Below are 24,337 nucleotides of genomic sequence, written 5' to 3'. Positions count from 1 at the left end.
TCAGGGTCTTTGCCATCTTGCCTTTGTGTGGGATGGCAGGCCCCAACGTGCTGGAAGCTTTCTCGAGATAATAAATGCTCTTGCTGATTGCATATGTGGATGATGGTCTTTTGTGGGACTTCTCCAGAACCCTAACACATGCCAGGCACAGTCTGTATCTGTCTCTGCCTCTGTCTCCTTCTCCCTCCCACCTCCCTCTCTCCCTCCCTCCTTCCCTTTTGTTCTAGTTGAAGCTCCACCTTAATCCCCCTCCCCCATCTCTCTCTCCTCAAACCCTGCCTCATTTCAGAAAGCCCACCAAACAGGGCTCCTCCCCCAGAGATGCTCAAGACCATTCCCACAGGGTATTTAAACTGCCCTCCAGAAAACAAGCATGTGGTTTTTCAGGCTCTCTTCCCTGTCTCCTCTCTGGGGGAGCTGGAAAATCATCTGGGAGTGGTTTACCCATTGAACCTTGTTTTTTTTTTTTTCTTAATTTGGTTTGATTCAGTCTGATTTGGATTGCTGCATAGGAGGAGAGACTTACCAGGGTGCATAAACTTTTCACCTTTCTCCTCCTGCCCCCTCTCTTCTCTCTTTCTCCTTTCTCTCTTCTCTGCCTCCAACTTTTGGATAAAATATCCACTCTCAGCCAGTGCCCCAGTGCATGCCTGCCAGCTTGCTGCCGTGCTTCCTGCCATGATTGGTCATGGTCTCACACTCTGAACTATAAGCAAGCCTCCAATTAAGTGCTTCTTAAAATACATTGCCTTGGTCATGATGCCTCTTCACAGCAACAGAAGAGTAACTAAAGCAGTTGTTGGTGTCTGTGGTACTCTCTGCTAGACATGATACACTCAGAAACACTTTCAGGACTCTTCCCACTACAAGCTGCTCTCAGAACACTGCTAAGTCAATTTGAGAAACAAAGATGCTGCTGGATCTCCAGACTGGTGCATTTCCTGTACTGTGACAAAACTGTAGTAATCTGGGACAATGTGTCGCAAATACCCAGTGGATACCAACTTTCTCTTCTCCAAGATGCTGAGGGCTGCATGCTTCTGTACCTCCTTAAACGACCTGGGTGGGCACTAACCTGGGCCTCCACTGCCTCCTGTGGTTTGTGATTAGGCTCCATTCTATGGTTCTTGCTGACTCAAAATTCTTACAAGGCTGGATTCCCCAGGACATCATAGGCTTGTGATCTTGTGGGACACTGCTCAAATGTCAGGATGGCAAAGCAAATTTGAGATGCAGTTGAGGGCAGGACTCTAGCTGTGGGGACTGTGCACATGACCAGGAATCTGGCCCTGCCTCAGGGAATTGCTCTCACAAATACTAAGCAGTTGCTCCACCTCCTTCCTCTACATGCCCAGCGGGGTTCCACTCTCCATTGTGTGAGCTCTACTAGGGTGTCCTGCATTCATTCCACCTCACTGCATATGTGTCATTCTGACCATTCAGCTTGGTTGTCGAAGCTGAGACTTCCCTCTGCAGCAAAGCCACACCCTTAATACCTAACAGGGAGCAGACTCAGCAGCTGGACAGATGTGCAAATGAATATGCCTCCCATGTGTCTCCATTGTACTGTGCAAGTAGCCTTTGAATTTCACCCTTTTGAAGAGGATAGGAATTCAGATAAATGTTCTTTGGTTTCTCCTCCAAAGTTACTTCCCTGCCTTCTTTTCCTCCATCTGCTTTCTGTAGCTGCCACTTCTCTGTATGTTTTACCTCATGCCAAATCCCATTGTTTCCCTTTTTTGGCTATCTATACAGGATTATCTGAGTCTAGGCAGTGGCCATGCCTGTCCATGCAATGCCTATAAAAGGAAAAGAATGGATGGAGCAGCTGTTTAATAATCCTCTGTACACTGTAAAGATTTGTCACTTAAATTGGTTTAGTAAAATGCTGATTGGCCAGTGGTATAGGCAGAGCAACCAAACTAAGAATGCTGGAAAGAGGAAGGGCAGTCAGGAGTTGCCAGCCAGATGCTGAGGAAGCAAGATGAGAATGCCATACTGAGAAAAGGTACCAAGCCACATGGCTAAACATAGTAAGAATTATGAGTTAATTTAAGTGTAAAAGCTAGTTAGTAACAAGCCTGAGCTACCAGCCAAGTATTTATAATTAATGCAAGCCTCTGAGTGGTTATTTGGGAATTGTTGGGTGGGAGAGAAATGTCCATTTACATGGAGAGGTTGAGCTGAGAAGTCAGAACCTGAAATCTGTGTTTGCTGCTTCAGCCAATGTTCTCAGCATTATCAAGAACACTCCCAATACCACATCTCACGGAAGAGGTGGCCAGTTCCTGGAGGAGGGACCCCAACTCTTTCCCAGGTTCAATATGCAGCTCTTGTGCACATGTGACTATGGAGGATGCCTATGAGGAGCACAGTGGGGACAATGTTGACAGCTTCTCTCACTGTGAGGGTTTGCCATGTGCTCAGAGCCCCAAAACACGCAAGGATCCAGATGCCATGCCTAAAGAACTAGGTAGCAACTCCCCATGGGTATGCTGTTGATTTTGTTTGGTCACAACCCTACATCTCAACTAGACTCATGAAGAGACCTGCAACAAAGTCTTTTTTTTTAATAGTCTTGACTTATATTTTTAATTTTTTTGTGAATACCTGCATGTTTGGTATTAAACTATTGCCTATGCAAACTGTATTATTTCCTGGAAGACTGATTGCCCAGCACCTTAAGACTTAATTTCTCCCATTTTGGAGGAAATCTGTGCCTGATCCCTTCCTCTGAAAAAGCTACAGTTTATTCTCCAACATTGCATTTAAAAATGAAAAGGGAACTGAAGCAGATTATAATCTTAGCAGTTCTTATGATACTCTGGGGTAAACAAATTAAAAATGGCCCTCAGATCATTTAATATATAACTATTCAATATATTTAAAATTTCAATTATTTAGGAATAGTTGGCCACTATTAACTTTGAAAAATAGTTTAATTTAGTTGGATATGGTGGCACATGCTTCTAATTCTCAGAGGTGAGGCTCTCAAAAGTAGTGAAAGATACACGACACATATATTCCAAGGTCAAAAGGTGAGCATGTTCTTGACCCTTTGCAGAAAGCTCATGTGTGTATAAGGAGCAAGACTGGACACTGTGGTCTCAAAGTCTATTTCACAGGGTAAGATGGTGCAGAAAACCACAGCAAGAACATCCTAGGTACATTGCAAAGAGAAAAAAAATCAGGGTCTGTTAATATCGATAGAACTGTAGTTCAGGTTTGGGAACAGAGTCTCATTGTGCAGCAGACCTATGCAGGTCATCATATGGAATGTTGATACTTTATTTCTTACTTCCCATTATTTTTTTAAAGGTATCCTCACAGAAATTTGCATTTAAAAGAAAATTAGCAGTTAGTCCAGAGGGTGATGTCTACCTATATCATTCCTTGGTGTATGGGATGTCACAGGTTTTCAAGGAGAAGAGGTCCTCTGCTTTGATGTACACAGACAAATCCAGAGCCAGGATCACAGTCTTGTGACCTCAGGCATAGTGTTCCCTCACAATGGTCCTCATGCTCAGCCAGTGACTGGAATCACCAGCACCTTTCCTCCCTTAGCCCAGGGCAGGGAACAGAGCAGGAGCAGCAGCCCTGAGAGTCCTTGTAGAGACACCTGGAGTCCCACAGCCATCTCCAGAGAAGCCTACAGCAGAGGGCCTTCCTTGCCTGTCTCTGCCCCCAGCATGAGTTTGTTCATTTTATATAACCATCAAGCTACATTGTACAGTGGCATATCATTGGTAGGCACAGTGCCCACCTTCTGTTAATCATTGCAAAATAAACTCTGGTCTGAACTTCACTACTGTCCTAACCTTCTGCCTCTACCCAGAGAAAAACACATCTTATCATCTCTCTACCAGAAAGACTCCTGTCACCACCTGTTGCTTTCCGATGAACCTCAGAGACCACCCTTTCTTTCCTCTGATTTCCACAACAAAGATCTGCACAACCTTGTCACTGCATTGCTGTGGATATCGCTCTCTATAAGTAAAATGCTGTTTGGCCAGTGGCCAGGCAGAAAGTATAGGTGGGACAAGAGAGAAGAGAATTCTGGGAAGTGGAAGGCTGGGGGAGAGGGACATCGCCAGCCACTGCCATGACAAGAAAGATGTAAGGTACTGTAGGCCACAAGCCACGTGGCAAAGTATAGATTAATAGAAATGGTCTAAATTTAAGTAAGAGCTAGACAATGATAGGCCTGAGCTAATGGCCAAGCAGTATAAATAATATAAATGTCTGTGTGTTTATTTTATAAATGGGCTACCGTACTACTGGGGCTTAGTGGGACCTGAAGAAAGGCTCTCCAACTACACTGCATCATTTTCTTCTCTCTCAGTCACACATCAGCAGGATGCCACTGAGCTCTGACCAGTGCCTGATGACTGGGTACCCATTGTAACCTCACCAAGAATCATGGTATACTCAGTAGCTCTGTAAAGTCTGCCTTCACATTCTCAAGAAGCACTCAGTGAGTTCGAAAACACTGCTAAGCCAGCCTAGACAAACAGAGGTTGCTTGATCTCTAGTTTGGCACATTTCATACAGGATAACTGTATAATGGGGACACTGTAGTTGAAGTGTGGGCAGCTGTGTGCTGTGGCAATTCTGGAAGGGTCTTGAATTCATGATTTGAAATGGAATCCTACTGAAAGAGCAGCTGAGAATCCTTTCAGCTCCCCACAGAATAAAGCAGATGCTGTCTCTATTTCACCTGAGAAAGACCAGCCTACTCATGGACACACTGCAGCACCCTGCTCCCATCAGCTGCTCTCCAGATGCAGAAAGACACTGTTCTGGGCTCTGGCTCAATTTGACATTCAGGTGTTCGGGTGCTGAGGGATGCAGACATCTGCACTCTCTTTAGGGATCTGGGCAGGGGACTTATTTTAGGCTGTCACTAATCTAGAGACCTGTAACTGATTTCTGCCAAAAGTCTTGCCAGCTCTGAGTCCTGATACAGATGCTGTCCATAATATGAACATTATGGGGTACATTCTTATGGGTCACTTTGTTCAATTTTCCACATGCAGAAAGCAAAATTGAGATCTAGGTGAGGGCATGTTCCTGTTTGTTGGAACCTTGTACGTGATCAGGAATCCATCCCTGTCTCAGGGAATTCACCTGCCATATGTTAAGCAGTTGCTTACAGTTTTCTAATTGACTTCATGTTTATCTTTAGGTCCTGTCTCATCAGACAGAACATATTTAGTGGTCTTCACTCAGAAGAAACTCAACACTAGGCACATAAGCATATGGATGATGCTTCCTTTGTACCAGCTGCTGCCCTGGGGGTCTTACATACCCCTTGACTGTCAGTGAGACTCAGGGGTGGGGAAAGAGTCTGCTCTCCCCTTTTCACAAGGCAATTCTCTCTATGGTTATGGGAGGGTCATCTACATGCAGGTGAACTCTGTGATATCTCTTCTATGGACACACACACACACAATGGCCTCTCTAAGCTCAGTTTCCTTTCCTAGATTATGGTCATAAATGCATGAACATGGATGAAGCAGTTGGTGAACTCATATCTAATATCTCAGTGTGTTGAAGGACCAACATATGTGTCTCTCAAGGCTGAAGGCCACAACTTTATGTCAACTCCTTAAGGTTTCAGATTGATCAGGGACATGCTAGGCTGGTACTCAGCCCTATGTAGGTCCCAAAACTATGACAAATGTTGGCAGTAGGGGAAAGCTTTTCCATGGGACATCATAAAGCTCCCCATGGTCATTAAGAAGGCATGATAATAAAAAGAAGCTTGACAAAAGCCAGCTGTCACTTGACATGTAGAATGGAAAAGGGACCTTAAAGCCATTTGAGAAAGTTCATTCTATTCATGCCTCTCATGGAGGGCTTTTTAAATTTTTTAAATTTTTATTTTTTGACATGCTTGCTTTGGGAGGTTCTACCACAAAGTGGTCCCATGGTCACTTATGAAGATGGTTTGACATCTGAATTAAAAAAAAAAAAAATAGGGCCACTGAAATGGGCTTAAAAAGCAGCAAGTTCTATTCACATTGCAGACTAGGACAGTATGAGAATGGGCTTGGATGTTGTCTAGTGGACCCTAAGTCCAAAGTATATCAGTGAGTCACATACAACACACAGAAAGAACAGGAACTAAGCAATGTCTTGAAGGAGCAGACAGGATCTGTGGAATCCTCGGCTGGAGGACAGACAGTCAGAGAGGCACCTTGCCAGCCATGCGCTATATAAAAACCAGAATAAAACGTTGAAAACATGTCTTCATTTATTCCCTGGACATGACCTCCCATAGTGAGGAAATCACTAAACAGAATGCTAGAGAATTATTTTGCCTCAGAAGAATTTGGGGATGTCAGGAGGGTGGGCATGGGAAGAAGCAGACCCAATCCTGTGGTTGAAATCGTCACTCTGGTTGGGGCTGAATGAGTGTGTCTGCATCCACACAGAGAGCCAAAAATGGCAAAGAGTCCCATGGAAGACAAAGGGCATGGCAACTGGGGTCACCTGGAGATGGTGGGTCTTCAGCAGCCACCGACACATCTAACATTTGAGAGGAACCCATGGGACACTTTTGGTTAAGGAGTGACCACTAAATCATCAGCTGTCCCTCTCACCTGCATCTCCTTCTGTGCTCAACCCCGCAGAGTCATCCTCCTCACCTTGGGAAATGATTCACTGGACTCTGCTCAGCTTTCCAGAAATTTCTAATTCTACTTTGTTATCAGGCTTTGTCAATACATGCAGATTATGTCTCAATCTCCCCCATATCCATTTACCTTGACCTAGCTATCTATATATCTATTTTTCTGAAGATCAAAGACAGCTCCCAATCATTGTATCTTTCCTTTTCAAGAGTCTGGTGTGACTATCTACTGGCAGGCTGTCAATGTCAACGTAACATCACACAATGCTAGACTATTTATTCTCTGCCTTTATTCCCCAAAAATTAAGATTGGCCAAGATGGAAGTCTTTAAAGTGGCCTCCTCTTTTTGTTTAGAGGGTGGGCTATTCCATATAGAAAATGTGAATATTTACAAAAGGCCTGAGATGATATGTCATTTGAAGTTTTCAGTGTTATAGAATTTGAGAAATTCATTGCCTTGGAATCTATTAAAGCCAAATTACTTATAGAGCATGCTTGAAGTTGTGACCATGTTAAAGAAAACCCAAAGAAGAATCTATGAAATTCACTTTGAAAACCAATTTGGAAAACTGACCATGAAGTATACAAATCTAATGGCTAAAACCTGCTCTTCCAGATCTGCTTCCACAAGAACACAGGGCAAAACAGATAAAGAGAAGGTGACAGAGACCAAAGACCAGAAATCCAAGAAGGGCAGGTGTTTCTTAGAAAATATCAGTGCAAACTGCTCAGTGCCTTAGCAGGAAATACTCCTAGTTTTGTGGAAGGAAGATATGGTTTGACTTCAGGAAGACTGAACGTGCTATATCCAAAGCAAGGGCTTCCCACAGAGTCATGCCCCTAATTCTACAGAACTCAGAACCATGTTATATCCATTGGAAGATTAATGCTGCTGATACCTCTACAGGTGGTCAGGAGATGGTTCCCTTCCACGTGGATAATCCAATGTCAGCAAAGGGAAACATGAGAGTCAGAGATTTGACCATAATACACCACATCTCCCTGGAAGTCACCAAATCCCACAATTAAAAAGAAAATGATGAAAAAAGAAAATGAATACTGTAAAACCCCAAGATTACATAAACTAAGAGAAAGAAAATCAGATACATATTAACAGATATCACCAGGTTGAACTTTAAAAAAATATTTTGACATTTAAATAAAATTCTAACAAAATATTTCATTAGAGGCAAAGGTTTGAGTAATATAGTAACAAAAGATAATATTAGATCAGACAGGTAGATAAAGAGTATGTCAGTCAGTGATAAGATAAAAGCGATATGATCAAAGTATTGTTCATCAATCTAACTGCCATGTGTTTGGGGGCAAAACAATTAATATGCAATATAATTTGAGCAAATCCCAGTACTAGACATTTATTTAGGAACTGGTCAGATTCAGAGGCAAGTTTTGATACACAAAACATGACGATGTGCAATTTGAATCTATGAGCTACACAAACAAACCAATACTGGAGCACTGATGATGAGGAAAATGACCAAAGCGAACACATCCTCATCTGCATCTGCGAACATGTTCTCTTTCCAGATGCAGGCAAAGCAGAGGAGGTAGTAAGGGTGAAGAGCTAGTCACTGAGACTGGAGAACAGAAGTCCAGGAGAACAGGTGTGCTTAAGGGCTATCAGGTCAAACTGATTGGTGCCTTAGCAGAAGATACTCCCAACTCTGTGTGAGATCCGGGTTCACTTCAGGCGTACTGCCTTCCCTAGGCAAAGGAATAGCCCTGGAGCCGATCTCTGAATCCCAGAAACTACCACTGAGAGTCCGAGAGCAAGCTCAGCATTTCTGGTCCTCCCCAGATTCTGAAAATATCATGTTCAGGAAGACACTGCCATGGCTAGTGGACAGACTTGGAGGACTCCCACCATGGCTCCTCAGTTGTATTAGAGACCCTCACAATTTCCTCTCCCGCTCTTCTCATTAGACACTCAAGTCCTGATACACCAACTGAGGACACCTTAAGGATTTAACTCACCTAAGCTCCTGGAAAGATTAAGAGAGAGATGAGCAACTCAGAATAAGGGCATTTAGAAGGCTATATTGCTGGAGCAAGCTTTGGGTAGAGGCCTAATACAGACCTGAGAGAGTGGCTTTCTGAGGACGCAGTTCATTCCCCCAATGAAGAACATATTGGGCATGATGGGCCTGGGGTAGTCGAACACAAAGTCGGACCTGAAGAGCCATATGGATGCATGGCCGAGAATCTCCATGAGGGACACCTCTCTCTGCAAAAGCTCAGAGGCCAGGCTTTCATAGAAAGCAAAAGAGAAGTGGAAAATGATCTTGAATGGCAGAGGGTAGAGAATGTTCTTGACTCTCTCCAGGAAGCTCATGTGGTCTGAATTCCTTGTGAATATCCTTGGAACATATGCAGGAGGACTTGGACACTGGGCAGCCTCAAAGTCAGCCTCAGAAGGAATGAAGCGCAGAAGAAACACAGCAGGAATATTCAAATATTTCGCCACAAGTGCCCCACAGACATTCGCTGGGTCTGTTAACACCACTTCGAAGGAACTGGAGTTCAGATGCTGGGTAAGGCCTTTGTTGTACAATAGACTCGTACAAGTTCTTTGATAGAACGTTGATAAGTTTTTCATAAGTTCCATATGGTTTAATACCATCATGACAGAATATTCGGTTTCAAAGAATATTTGAAAGAGGCTCAGCAAGTGATGTGCATATTCTTCCTTGGTGTATGGAACAGCATAGGTTTTCAGAGTGAAGAAATCCTCTTCTTTTATGTACACAGACACATCTGGAGCCAGGACCACAGTCTCATGGCCTCGGGCATGGAGCTCCCTCACAATGGTCCTCATACTCAGCCAGTGACTGCCCTCTATGGGAATCACCAGCACCTTCCCACCCTCAGCCCAGGGCAGGGAACAGAGCAGGAACAGCAGCCCTGAGAGTCCTTGTAGAGACACCTGGAGTCCCACAGCCATCTCCAGAGAAGCCCACAAAGGTTAACCTTCCTTACCATCTGTGCCCCAAGCATGAGTTTCTTCATCTTATATTATCATCAAGTCACCTTGCACAACGGCATGTCATTGGTAGGGACAATGCCCACCTGCAGTTAATCATTGCATGAAAAATCCATGCTGGACTTTCACTACAGTCCTAACATTGTGCCTCTGCACAGGGAGAAGCCGCTCTTAACATCTCTCTATAAGAAAAACTCCTTACACTTCTGGCTGTTCTTGAACCATTAAGAATCGTTTACCTCTTCCCCTGCCCTCAATCTTCAAAGCAATATTGTGTACACTCATTTCATCATGTCCTTCTCTTTCTGCCGTTGGTGTGTTTCTGACGGCTGGATACCCAACATGGCTTCTCCTCTGGACACAACCAGCTGAGTAATTCCTTAAAGTCTCTCTTTCCATTCTCAAGTAGCAGTCATTACGTCATAGAACACAGACCACTGCTAAGCTAGCTTGGAAAAAAGAGAATATTTGGACTCACTAGTTCGTGCATTTATTGGCATGTGATGATAACTTTCAGGAACACTGAATTTGAAGTGGTTGGCAGACACCAAATATCGGAAAGCTTGAAGGATTTTGAACTCATTATTTAATTATGTGAATCTACTCAATGCTTTGTGGAAAGTTTAGTATCTGCTCCATCCTATCAAGTCAATGCTATCTGAAGCACACCTGGGTGAGACCAGTCTATGAAAAAGCAGCATCTCACATGGGAGCTGTTACCGTGGTCTACTCACCAGATAGAGCCTATGTCTGGCATGGGGTCTTGGCTCATCTGAAGTTCTCTTCTTCTTTGTGATGAGGGCTATAGCTGTAAGCCCCCTGTTTGGGGGCCTGGGTGGACACCCAGTCTGAGCCTTCACTATCTCCTAGAGTTTGTGGTCAGACTCCTTTTCATGATCAGTGGCAGCTCTGTGTTCTGATATGGATGTTTTCTGTGATAACAGATGGGGTGCATTCTTGTGGAGCCTCTGTTCTAACTTTAAGACTGAGTTGGGCAGGTCAGCAGATCACATATTACCAGGAGTCTGGTCCTCACCCAAAGTATTTCTTGTATACGTGTTCAGCAGTTGCTGCCTTGTCTTGGTTCTACTTGGCCTGAGGTTCTGCTGCTCACCAAGCATGTCCCAGGGCTGGCTAGCATTCTACCTCAAGGTACCTAAGACCTTCTGCAAAGTCTGGTCAGCTATGGTGCTACAGAGAGAAGTTTCCATGTGAAGAAAAGCCTTGGAGACTTACTCTGATACTAACAGATCTACTACTGGGCTGGTGTTTGTTTGCAAAATGCTCCCTGTCGGCCACTAGGTGTCACTGTGCAGCAATCCTTTGTGGCTCTCCAGGAGGCTAAGAGTCCAGAATCCCACTTCCTTTCCAAAAGCAACTTCTTTGTTCTGTTTCCCAGGCTCTTTCTCCTGTCCTCAAATTTCTTTGTATGTTTTATCCTATACTTGGTTTCTGGTCTTCTATGTCTACATCAAATCCTATCATTTCCCTTCTCCCGACAAACATGCAAAATGACGACCTTCCTGTTTGTTGAGGTGGCCAAAGGAACGCCAGAGTGGCTGCAGCTGGTGAGGGATAAGTGTTTGGCCTCTGCTTGAGCTGCTGCTGCCATTGTTTGCATGAGAGCTACCCCCTCCACATCCAGTGGGAGAGGCAGCCAGCTCCTGGAGGTAGGACCCCCAAAGGCAACTGAATGAACCAAGGAGAGGTCCAAGGAGCTATCAGAAGCATTTGGTGATGTTCTTTCCTCCATGAGAGGGATGCTCTGAGCTATGACTTAAGGCAAAGTGATTCAGAAAGTCTGTATTATACATTCAGTGCCAGACATTTGAACAAGCAGAAAAAGAGAGGAGAGAGGGACACAGAAGAAAGGAGGCCCTGCAAAAACTCTCTAGACAGAGTGGAGTAATGATTTTTGAAAGGACCCTTGCTGGGTGGGCAGCTTGGCCACCATAGACCCTCCACTGAAACATACACTCTAGAACCCAGAGCAAGTGTTGTGAATGAGAATTCCTGGGGTGGGGAGCTGTGTCTCAAAGGATAGCTGATGGATTAGCACTTCAAAGGCATGAAGAGAGGGGGATTTTATAAGCCCAAAGCCTACTTGCAATTTATCTTGGACAACCTTCACCCCGCTAAGCAGCCACCATTTGCCTCGCTCTGTGCCGCACTAAGAGTATTGTCTGATAGCATTTAAAGCCCAATCTTTTCATAACCTGCCTACCTGATGTGCCCAACAATATATTTGAAAAGTGTCTTGACTTGTGCCTTTTTGTTTTGTTTGATTTCCTTTAAAAAAAATTAATGGAATTTCTACCTCATTAGAACATGGTATTTGAAGAGACCCAAACCTGCATCCTCAGGCTTGCATATTTGACTCTAATTCTAAACCACACCTTTTATTCCATGGAGGTGAGGACTGTTTCTTTCACCGACCATATCATAGGACTATATACACTGAAACTTAGCCCACAAAATACCTCAAGATATCAGGAACTAAATTTGGAATCAGAACCATGCAGTACTCAGCAAGGCTGAAAACTGATGAGGGCCAGAATCTGCAGTGGAACACAGACACAGATTCCAAAGGAATGCTGGAGACCAGTAAGAACCGTCCAGGGGCAGGGCCAGCATTTACAATCCCACACGACCTCTCACTCACAGAGTCGGCATCTGTGACCCAACCTTACAAAAGACTGCTTAGAGGTGTGTCTGACATTTTTAAATGGACCAGTGAAAGACCACCTAGAAACTCTGATGACATCTGATACCTGGCCTATCAAAGACTGCCTAGGGGTGTGACCTGGATCTGTGAGCCTAGAAAGGGATGTCCAGCAAGTAAGAGGCCAAGTCAGACTCCGAATCTATTTCCTATTTCTTCCCTTTTTTTTCCTCCTTTACTTAGCACCTAAGGTCCATCCTAACAATCCGATTGTCCTATTCTGTTTATTCGCCTTGTTTTTCACACCCTCCTTCTTTTCTTCTGTTCTAGTCTTTTCAATTTTCCCTTGAAAGCCTCTCCAAAGAACAAAGGCTGTCTTGGTTTTGAGGACCTCTGCCTCAGTCTTCCCTGAGCTGGGGTTGTTTCCGGGTGTCTGACTGTATTCCTTTACCCCTTTCTCTTTTCACTCTTCATTAGGTTAGAGTTGCCTCCGACCCACACCCATCCCCATTGTTCCCTCCTCTGTTTATTTTCCCTCTGTTTTTCTCCACCATCCCAATACTAATCACTAGTCTTATTGGACTTTTAAAATTGCCATTAGATAACTAATATCACATGTGGTACTATTATTGCCGTTCAATTACTTCAAGTAGTGGAGTTGAAGGATAAATTGCTTTTTAAAAGACAGTTGCTATGTTTTTGTAGTAGGCCTATTTCTTAGATATAGATGTAAGAATGTAATACTAGAATACTAGAATCCAGTCTGTGCTCAGGCCTCCTCTCACAGACACTGACAGGTGTCTGCTGGGGTTTTTTGTCAGCCCTGAGCTGACACATTTGCTACAGCCATGGTGTCTCATCCAGAGAGTTAGTTAGTTTATACCAAGAGGGCCTCTCCATCCTAAAACAACAGATTCCCCACCTCTACCCCCGCCTGCCACGTGGGCTCTGATTCTCTTCAGAGATGCCGCCATGCATGCTGCCTGTCACTGCTACTGGGACTTGGACTCTCTGTAGAGCCACTGACATGCTGCTGTCCCTTTATCTGTCAGTACATGGCATTAACAAGTCTTCAAATAAACTCCTTAAACCCCAGTGATCAATCCTAGTGTTCCCTTGAGCTGCCTGCTCCATCCAAACCTAACAATGGGTCTAGGTGATGGTTTTCCCAATTATATTCCAAGACTCCAGGAAATAATCCCGAGAATTGACAAATGGGCTTATACAAAATTGAAGCAGTCACCAGAGTGGGAGACAGCTGAGGAAAAGCAAGAGTCTTTGCAAACAACACATAGGACAAGGGACAGATATCCAGGATACATAAAGGACTGTACACATTAAACACCAGACAGCCCAAGACAGGGCACACAGAAGGAACAGGAGCTCTGTGAGCCCTCCCCTGGGCACCTGGAGTCATGGGGCCATCTCCACAGAACCCCACAGCAGCGAATCTTCTATAGACTGCGTCTCCTCCATTAAATTCCTCAAGTTCATTATATTACGCCAGCACTGCCCATCAACAGGGCCTGTCATTGGTTGCCACAATTCCCTTCTAAAGTAAATCATTGTAAAATGCTTAACATTGCCTTTTCCACCTAGGAAAGGGATAGACCACAGCTCAGCCTCTCTGCCTCTGCCATGTTTCAGGAAACCTTACCCTCTAGAAGATTCTGTCTTAACTAGTAGACAGACTCCATGGAGTCCTACCACCCCTCAGAACCAGTAGAGACCCTTAATATTAATATTGCCTCCCAATCCTCTCAGTGGCCAATAAAATTCTGAATACCTAGTGTGGACAATTTAAGAATTAGACTCAAGTCAGTCATGGTGGTGCATGCCTTTAATCTCAGCACTTGGAAGGCAGAGGTAAAAGGATCTCTGTGAGTTTGAGCCCAGCTTGGTCTCACAAAAGTGAGTTCCAGGACAGCCAGAGCTGCATAGAGAGACCTCATCCCCCCAAAACAAACAAAAAATAAAAATAAAAACAAACAGCATCAGCAAAAAGAATTAGACTCACCAAAGATAATTAGGAGAGTTACACAGAAAGAAGTTCCTGAAAAGATGAGAACCTAACTGTACAACTCAGACTATGAGGTCATTTTAAACATAGTCTGGTGGAGACATTGTTGGGACAAAGGCAGAGTACAGACCTGATGGAGTAACTTCCTGTTGGCACAGTTTACAACCCCAATGAAGACCATGTTAGACATGGTGGGCCTGGGGTAGTCAAGCACAAAGTCCCCTTGGAACAGCCACATGGATGCATGGCTGAGAACCTCCACCTCTCTCTCTGCAAAAGCCCAGAGGCAAGGTTCACATAGGGAATATAAAAAAAAAAGAAATGACAAAGATAACCCAAGGCCTCAGAATAGATATATTCACACAATCAGAATAATGTTCTTGACCCTCTGCACATCTGTGGTCTGAAGTTCTTATGAGTAACATGCAAGGGAGGGTTTGGACACAGGTTGCCTTAAAGTCTAGTTCATAGGGAATGTAGTGCTGGAAAAACACAGCAGAAACATGCAAGCACTTGGCCAGCACCACCCACAGGGATCAAGAGGGTCTCTTAAAACCACATTGAAGGGACTCAAACTAAGATGGTGGATCATTCTGCAGTACACCCATATAGTAGACCCATGTAGACCCGAATCCATGTTGATACATTTTTCATGTATGCCATAACTTTAAGAAATATCTCCAGGTCATGTTCTATTTCAAAGAACAGCATAGATTTTCAGAGTGAAGAAGTCCTCTTTTTTGATGCACACAGATGCATCTCGAGCCAGGACCAAAGTCTGGTGGCCTCAGGCACAGAGTTCCTTCATGATGGTCGTCATATTCAGCCAGTGGCTTCCTTCCATGGGGAATGCCACCACCTTCCCACCTTCAGCCCAGGGCAGGGTACAGAGCAGAAACATCAGCTCTATGAGCCCCCCATGGGGTCCTGGAGCCATCTCAGAATCCCACCACAGCACTTATTTAGTGGCACTTCTGCCCAGATTCAATGTTCACCCCTGCCCCACCTAAAACTGCAGTAGACAGCTGTGGAAACCATCCCAGGACAGTGTTGGTACCTCTCCTCACTATGAGGTTCTTGCATTCATTCACTTTCAAAAGCACACACAATCATTCAAATGCTGCATCCAAAGAAATACTTCACCTGTGACCTAGGCCATGGGTGTTGTGTGGCTCAGCTGAGTCAGAGACATAAATCTACGAAGCATGACATGGAGAGGCACACAGCAGATATTAGTGATACTATTTGTAATTTTATGTCTTGAAAGATGTCGAGAGATCCTGGTTGCTCATTTGCTCCTGGCATTAGAAAGGGTGTTTGCCACAAGAGTGTTGGTCCTCCATTACACATTTGTTAGAAATGCTGGATAAGGTATATGCTTGCTCTGAGTCATTTTTAACTATACTTTCCTTTTGAAACTTCATAGAGGAGGATGGTAAGAATATTAATGACACTTTAGGTTTAAATAAAAGGCTGGGTGTGGGGTGTATGTCTTGAATCTCAGCACTATGGAGGCAAAGCCAGGCCAATCACTGCCTGTCTGGACTACTTAGTGAGATCAGTCAGGGCTAAACAGTGAGACTCTATCTCAAATAAAATAAATATGACTTTCAATTGCACTTAAATGATGAGGAGTCATTTGACCACTAAAGTAGATATCATTAGACAAATAGAAAATGAAAATGGGGCATATACACACTATGAAATACTATTCAGCTATAGAAAAAAAAAGGAATTGTGGAATTTGCAGGTAAATGAATGGAACTAGAAACTAGACGGAGGTATCCCAGGTCCACAAAGACAAATGCTGCATATTCTCCCCCACGTGTAGCTCCGAGCTACAAATCTTCAAATGTGAGGGATATATAGCCTGAAGTAATCACCAAACCAGGAAAGTCAAAGGTATCCTGTAGGCGGGTTGGGGAAGGGGCAATAGAGAGGGGAAGAGCAGAGAACCAATGATACAAAAAGGAACATGGGAAAACTGAGGGACCTTAGTTAGGGAGGGTAAGGAGGTCAACGCAGAAGGAGAGAGGAGGGGAAATGATGTAAGGATGTTTGAAAGCCATAAGGAATCATATTATTCTTCTCTTACCCAAAATTACATGGAATACATTAAAGTGTATATATGTATGTACATATACACATGTAGTTTAAATGAAGCTCAGCCATATGGGCTAAAAAAAAAATGCCTTCCAGGGCCATAGACTATATATAATGAAAACCCCAGTACCTGCCTTGTGAGGCATTGGTTGGGAGAGTCCAAGAGACTTCCAAATAACACAAGCTCTTGCTGTTGTCCTTAGTTGCCTCCTAGAGGCTGAAGGTAGGTCCCTATTGCTAAAGACACCATGCAGTTTGGACACAGGACTTGGAGGCTCAATGCTGGATATGACCTGAAAGCCCCCTCCCCGAGGACTAACTCTAATAGTTCTGGAAGGTACTAGGCAAGCTGCCAAGGAAGGGAACTGACCGGAAGTCTTATCCAACGAAGAAGCCTATGAACCACAACCATAACCAACCTGGCAAGCCATCCCTAAAGGTGCAGTGGTGGTACTTGTATCTTGGTGACAACAACAGTTCTCTAACTGGATTTAAGACCCACTCAACAGGAGGGAAATGGTGCCCGGTACTAGAAACCTAGCCAATTACATGAGGCCAGTGAGGCCGTGCATCTCAGAGGAAAAGTGATTACTGCCGCTGTACTAAACCAGCATAATTCCTAGCTGTATTCTAAATATTTATCTCTGGGCAGATAAGTGTGACACCTAACCCCCACTTAAAGAAGCTTCTCTTTGCAACACACAGAGACTATTATAGAAACTCAAAACACAGATTACAACAACAGATTACGGGGTGCCCAGCCGTAATAGATAGTTACTCTCCCTAACTAAGGCCCCTCAGTTTCCCCATGTTCCTTTTTGTATCATTGGTTCTCTGCTCTTCCCCTCTCTATTGCCCCTTCCCCAACCCGCCTACAGGATACCTTTGACTTTCCTGGTTTGGTGATTACTTCAGGCTATATATCCCTCACATTTGAAGATTTGTAGCTCGGAGCTACACATGGGGGAGAATATGCAGCATTTGTCTTTGTGGACCTGGGATACCTCCGTCTAGTTTCTAGTTCCATTCATTTACATGTTACATCCACAACACAACTGCTGCACACAAGGCTCAGGGAATGTCCCAGAAGAGGGGACAGATAGATTGAAGAGCCAGGGGACCAAAAAAAAAAAAAAAAAAATCTGTCATGAAATTGTGTCTCCTAGACATGACAGGAAAGCTTTATTCAACAATGTGGCTGCATAAACAAGACCTGAGTAAGGACGCTAACATGTTAACACTGGCACAGGCTAATGTGAAGGGGAATCTCAAGGAGCCCCACCCTTACACAAACAACTCCAGGCAGCTAAAGGATGCTGAGAGTGGAGAAGTAGTCTTCCCCCAAGGAGAAGTCCCAAGTTGGTCATCCAATACCAAACTGCCAGCCCTGAAATCATGTACATGCAACACTGAATGGACTCAGTAAGTTGTATTTATATATTTACACACACACACACACACACACACACACACACACACACACACACACACACACGAAACTGTGGAGTTTGCAGGTAAATAGATGGAACTAGAAAATATACTGAGGTATCCCAGGTTCACAAAGACAAATGCCAGATATTCTCCCCAATGTGAAGTGTATTTTGTGTATAATATATAAACAACTAAAGAAAAGGAGGTCAAGAAGTTGAGAGAAAGTGAGGGAGTGGACATGCAGAGGGTTGGAGTCAGGAGAGGGAATGTAATTGTATTTCAACTTAATAAATGAAGAAACAAAACAAATTGAAAATGATGGCTTTCAATTACACATAAATAATAAGGGGCCATTTGATAATTTGTTAAAATGTCAATACAGATTTAAAATTTAGGGAACTATGAAAGGGGGTGTCACTAGACTCCTATTATCTCAACTGTAGTAGTTTAAGTTGGTTTACTTTTTTCTCTTTACATTTTTTTTTTTTTAAGATCAGAAACTGGTTCCAGGACCATGCGCCTGCTAAAGGCAGAGGGCAACATACTCAGTTGAGGACCTCAAGGTTCCATGGTGGTTAGTGGCTTCTTAACATGCCATTTAGTCCTAGCTTGGTTCTAAAATAGTGTTGGTGGCTGATGAGAGAAAGGACACCCCACTTAGGTGCACATGGCTCCCCATTGTCACACAGGGACACAGACTAGAGGAGAAGCTGACTGGATGAGGCAGTCCACATTCATCTGAGAAGTCCATGCTGTTAACTCAGTCAATGCCCCACACTAAGATGATTTTTGACATGCTTACCTTGGGATAGTCAAAGAAATTGCATAAGATATTAAAATGAATTGGAAATGAAATCGAGCTAAAAGCACAACCTTTCTTGGTTAAAAGGGCCCGAACACACTGGCACAAACTAGGACCCTGAGAGACTGCATCTGGGTGTCTTTTGAAGTATGAAATAGATCAAAGCAGTGACTTAAAACCCTCAAAGTCAACACCTCTCAGGTCCATGTGAAATACTGCTTAATTTTACCAGGCTTTCAAAGAACTAACACCATGTTTCAAAGGAATCCACAAGAGAAGTCAGGAAAGAACATCTTCAAACCCTTTATGAAGCCAGCATTACTTTAATTCACAAACCACATAAACATCTAAGAAAACAAAACAAACCACAAAACAATCTCTCTGATGAAAATAGATGAAGAATTTTTCAATCAAATACTTGCCAACTAAATTTAAGAACACATCAGAAAGCTCAATCATGATCAAGTTGGCATTATGCCTGAAGGGTAATATTGATTTAACACACACAAATCAATAAGTGTAGAAAATCACTAAAGTGGACAGAAGGACCAAGATTATAGGTCATCCAAATAGATACAGAAAAGGCTTTTGGCAAAACCTAGGATTCGTTAATACAAAAAGCTCTGTGGCCTCTACAAATCGAAAGAACATATCTTAATATAGCAAAAGCTACGTACCACGAAATTAGAGCCAACATTATAGGAAATGGGAAGAAGCACCTTCACTAAAATCAGGATCTAAACAAGGTGTCTATTCTGTTCTCTCACTGAATCCAGCGCCAGGGTCTTGTTAGCACAAGACAAGGAGACAACTGGAAGAACACAAAGAGGAAAAGAAGACATCCACATGTCCTCATTTGCATAGGACACGGCTGTACACAGAGCAGCCCTCAAGACCCGCCTGCACTTCTGAGAGATAAGAAACTCTCTCTTCAAAGTGGTAGAATAGGAAATCAACAGTTGTCTTCCTAATCGCCAATGGCAAACATGGTGAAAATAACCAAGAACAAACCCCATCAACAATTGCCTCAAAATAGAATTGCCAAGCTAACCGAAGCTGTGAAAGAACTCTACAGTGAAGACTTTCAACACTGAGGGAGGACACTGAAGGTGACACCAGGAAAAGGGTAAATCTACTATGCTCATGGACCCAACAGCTGCACTGTGAAATTCCTTTATCCCCCTTTGCAAGTAGCACTCATGATAGGTCAGGTCCTGCCCAGATCCAGGACTCACCCTCAGGAAAATAGTACACAGACACACAGACAGTCTCAGTAGAGACCCACCACCACTCTTCAGTCTATCAGAGACCCTCAGCCACTAGTCCTCCCAGTGGCCACTGAAAAATAGAAGGCTCTGGGGCTGGACAGATGGCTTCTCTTCCAGAAGAACTGAGTTCGATTCCCAGCACCCACATGGTGGCTCACACAACCATCTGTAATTCCAATTTCAGGGGATTCAATGATCTCTTTTGGTTTCCACAGTCACTGTCTGCATGTGGTACACTGCTGTGGGATGTCCTGTATGTTGTCAATATATGTTTCTTGGATTTATTGATAAATAAAACATTGATTGGCCAGTAGCCAGGCAGGAAGTATAGGCGGGACTAGCAGAGAGGAGAATTGGGGGAACAGGAAGGCAGAGAAGAGGAGATGCTGCCAGCTGCCAGGATGAGGAGCAGGATATAAAGTACTGGTAAGCCACAAGCCACATGGCAAAGTATTGATTAATAGATATGGGTTAATTTAAGATATAAGAACTAGATAACAAGAAGCCTGCCACAGCCATACAGTTTGTAAGCAATATAAGTATCTGTGTGTTTACTTGGCTGGGTCTGAGTGGCTGCAGGATTGGTGGGTGAGAGAGATTTGTCCTGACCATGGTCCAGGCAGGACTGGAGAAAACTCCAGCTACAGTACACAAAAATACAGACAGGCAAAAACCCACGCACATAAAATAAAAACAGAAGAACCCAATTCTAATAGTTTATGCCAAGAAAGGCTATTAGAAAAGGGGGGAGGATCCTTTAAAGGACTAGCAGGAAAGTCAGCATTAGAAAATATATTCCGCATAGAATATTGATTGGTTAAACAGTTCAATACAGACCTGAGAGAGTGGCTTCCTGATGGCACAGTTTATGCCCCCAATGAAGACCATGTTAGGCATGATGGGCCTGGGGTAGTCGAACACAAAGTCCCCTCGGAACAGCCACACAGATGCATGGCTGAGAACCTCCACCAAGGACACCTCTCTCTGCCAAAGCTCAGAGGCAAGACTTCCATAGGGAGAGAAAGATACATGACACAGGTACTTCAAGGCAAGAGGGTACAGCATGTTTGTGGTCCTTTGTAGGAAGTCCATGTGGTCAGAAAGCCTTGTAAGTAGACTTGGAATGTATGAGGGAGGGTTTGGACACTGTGTGGCTTCATAGTCTATGCCACAGGGGATATACCGCAGGAAGAACACTGCCGGAATGTGTAAGTACTTGGCCAGCACTGCTCCACAGGGGAAAACCGGGTCCGTTAAGACCACGTCAAAGGAGCTGGAGTTCAGCTGCCAGATCAAGGTCTCATTGTACAGTAAATTCTTGCAAGACGTTAAGAGACTTGCTGATATTTCTTTCAAAGCCTCAGATGTTTTAAAAAAGGTCTTCACAGAGTTTCCTGTTTCAAAGACCAGGTTAATGTTTTCCATCATTTGTTGCTTATATCCTTGGTCAGTGGACGGAAAGGCATAGGTTTTGAGGGTGAAGAAGTCCTCTCCTTTGATGTGAAGACTCACATCTGGAGCCACAACCACAATCTGGTGGCCTCGGGCATGGAGCTCCTTGGTGACATCCCTCATGCTCAGCCAGTGGCTGCCCTCTATGGGAATCACCAGCACCTTCCCACCTTCAGTCCAGGACAGGGCACACAGCAGGAGCAGCCCCAGAAATCCTTGCAAGAGCACATGGAACCCTGCAGCCATCTCTGTAGAAACTCAGGGGAGCAGATCTCCCTCACCAGGCTATGCCTCTTGCTTTTATTATTTTGTCTTATCTCCAGTCCAACCTGGCCATGTCAGTGGGTGGCACAGGCCCCCAAATGTTAATTATTGAAGAATAAATCTATCCTTGGCTCCTGCCCAACCCTACTTCCAACCAACACAATATTGATCTTCTTGTTTCTTTCTTAAAAACTGGGACAGGACACTCCTCTCTCTTTAGGGGACATCCTCGTTCATATCTTGTTTTTCTCCAATTAAAAACCAACAAGGCGGGGTTGGGGATTTAGCTCAGTGGTAGAGTGCTTGCCTAGCAAGTGCAAGGCCCTGGGTTGGGTCCTCAGCTCCGGCAAGAAAAAAAAAACAAAAACAAAAACAAAAACAACAAGGCTGTGTATACCCATTTCATTTCATCACCTCATTCTCTGTTGGCCATATTCTAACAGGCTGGTCCTGAGCTCTGATCTACAATGTAGAATTTCTGACTGTAACCCTCTAAAGCATCGCTTCCCCCCCACCCCCCGCCACAAGGAGCACTCAGTACACTATGAGGAGCATCACTAAATCAGCTTGCCTCAGACAAAGGATTTGTGGCTCTCTGGTGAGGTTCATTTACCTAAGTATCTCTGTAATGAGCAGGGAACAGTTTTTGAAGCTGCTGATTGTTGTCAAGTGTGGGAATAAAGGAAGATATTTCAAACTCAAAATTGGATGACTTGATTATAAAGCAAGGTCTTCTGGAAATTTTGTGTGTACTCGTGGATACAAGTCACTAAAACCTAGGCCAGTTCAACCTAGGCAATGGCATACAGTGGGCTTAACAATCTCTGTTTCCCACAAGCTCCTCACTTTGCATTAGCCTGGGATATGGCTCAGTCTAAAGTTCTCATCTCCCAGATGCTGGGGGTCATAGGCTTCTGTATTTACCCTGGCCTCTGAGTCTTCCCAGTGGACACTACAAACCTCCAGTATGCAGCTACACCTCAATACTTTAACTCACCAAAGACTGTTGAAGAAAGGGAGAAATCTTTGGAAAGATTAGAAATGGAAGAAATTAGAACAAAGTTCTTAAAGAATGGGTACTTCTGAACCATAAGCTGGGCAACGGCGCCCACAGAGACCTGACATAGTGACTTCTTGCTGGGATGTGTACGTCACCAGCACCCCATCCCAGGGATAAATAGGAACTCTTAAAACCACACTGAAGGAACTAGAGTTTAATGCCTCGTCAGAGGCAAGTGCTGTAAATTCAGGCAAGACTTCATATGGAAGGCAGATAGTGTTTTTCAAATATGCCAAACCTTTAGAAAGTGTTCTCGCATGTTTCAGACCAAACAATTTTCGAAAACCACCATGCAACTGTACTTGTCTTCTTCCTTGGTGTAAGAAATGCTGTAGGCTTCCAGGGGGGAAATAATCCTTTCCTCTGAAGTGTGGATTTACCTCTGGAGCCAGGACCACAGTCTGGTGTCTCCCTTGCATCTCCTAACATTCAGCCAGTGGCTGCCCTCAGTGGGAAACATTGGCATCTTTGCATCTTCAGGTCAGGCCAGGGTACACAGCAAGAAAAGAGGACTTGTGAGCCTTCACATGGGCACATGGAGTCCTGAGGTCATCTCTCCAGAAGCCCTTGGTGGGGAGCCTTCCTCACCAGCTCATATGCCTCCTATATAGTTTCTTCATCTTTACCGTCTTAGCACCAGGCCACCAAGAAAGTGGGTTGGCCCTGGACAGCATGGCACTGCCCTGAAGTTAGTCACTGCAGAATAAATCCACCCCATCCTTCACCACTGCCCTATTTTATAGACTCTTCTTCAAAGAACCTTATCTTCTCACTTCCTTCCTAGAACAATTCCCATGACCCACTGCTCTTTCTAAAGACACCCAGTCCATCTCTTTTCTTCCAACTCCTGAGAAAGGCTGTGGGAAACCCATTTCATTTCATTGCTTCCACCCCTATTAGCCACATCTAACAAGGTGCCGTTGAGCTCTGAATAATGTCTGATGCCTTGGACCCCAGTGTAGTCACTGGATATAATCCCACTGTTTTGATTTGAAATGTTCCATTAAAAGGCTCATTGTTGAAAGCTTGGCCCCCACCTGGTGGCACTATCCAGTAGTGGATCCTGAGGCCGCTGACTCCCTCCATGGATTAATCCATAGGTAAATTTATATTTGACAGTCCTTTAAGGAAGCAGGGTAAAGATGTGGATGTAGGTCACTGGATGTATGCCTTTAAATGTTGTCTCTTCTCTCTGAACCTCTCCTCTCACTGTCTCACTCTGTGTCCCAGCTGTCGTGATGTGAACATCTACTCCCAGAGCCTCTCTGCCATGACGTTTCTGCCTTGCCAAAGGCCTAGGGAACACGGAAGCAGCCTGCTAGATCTGATACTTCTCACGCCATGAGAAGTATCCTGCTTTAACCTATTTCTCTTAGGTCCTTGTCACCCCAGGACAGTGTTGGTTATCCCCCACATTCCTACGTGGGTCTGTTGTGAATTCACTTTCACTTCCCAGACAGCAGGGTTACAGGGACCATGGCTCTTTCTGAAGGATGAGAGCAAAATATTTAAGGCAATGCTTGGGGTTCTGCAGTTGGTTAGTAGCATATTAGGACTGAACTCAGCCATAACTTGATTCTACAACTGTGGCAGATTTTGAAAATGGGAAAAACCTTTTCCCTAAGTCCACACAAACCAG

The 24,337-nt window shown here is 44.1% G+C and overlaps 3 protein-coding genes across 4 annotated transcripts in view; all 3 read right to left on the bottom strand.

Annotated features, from left to right (window-relative positions):
- The window catches only part of LOC118573473 (UDP-glucuronosyltransferase 1A1), a 76,815-nt gene that overhangs the window by 21,686 nt on the left and 30,792 nt on the right, over window positions 1-24,337 (bottom strand). The window contains exon 1 of one of the 2 annotated variants that reach the window (XM_036173805.1): window positions 3,551-3,637. The exons of the other annotated variant lie outside the window; for it this stretch is intronic. Coding sequence (XP_036029698.1) covers window positions 3,551-3,637 — 87 coding nt within the window. Of the gene's footprint in view, window positions 1-3,550; window positions 3,638-24,337 lie in introns of those variants that run through there. 2 annotated transcript variants of the gene reach the window in all.
- LOC118573338 (UDP-glucuronosyltransferase 1A5-like) lies at window positions 6,325-9,597 on the bottom strand. Its single transcript, XM_036173642.1, has 2 exons — window positions 8,734-9,597; window positions 6,325-6,423 (listed from the first exon to the last, which is right to left on the bottom strand). The coding sequence occupies exons 1-2, from the start codon at window positions 9,595-9,597 to the stop codon at window positions 6,325-6,327; spliced, it is 963 nt and encodes a 320-aa protein (XP_036029535.1).
- Window positions 20,706-21,620, bottom strand: LOC118573337 (UDP-glucuronosyltransferase 1A5-like). Its single transcript, XM_036173641.1, has one exon. It carries the CDS (start codon window positions 21,618-21,620, stop codon window positions 20,706-20,708), a length of 915 nt encoding a protein of 304 aa, XP_036029534.1.

This window comes from Onychomys torridus, chromosome 23, assembly GCF_903995425.1.
Source record: "Onychomys torridus chromosome 23, mOncTor1.1, whole genome shotgun sequence".
In the NCBI taxonomy this organism is placed as follows: domain Eukaryota; kingdom Metazoa; phylum Chordata; class Mammalia; order Rodentia; family Cricetidae; genus Onychomys; species Onychomys torridus.
This window is presented reverse-complemented; position numbering and strand designations above follow the sequence as displayed.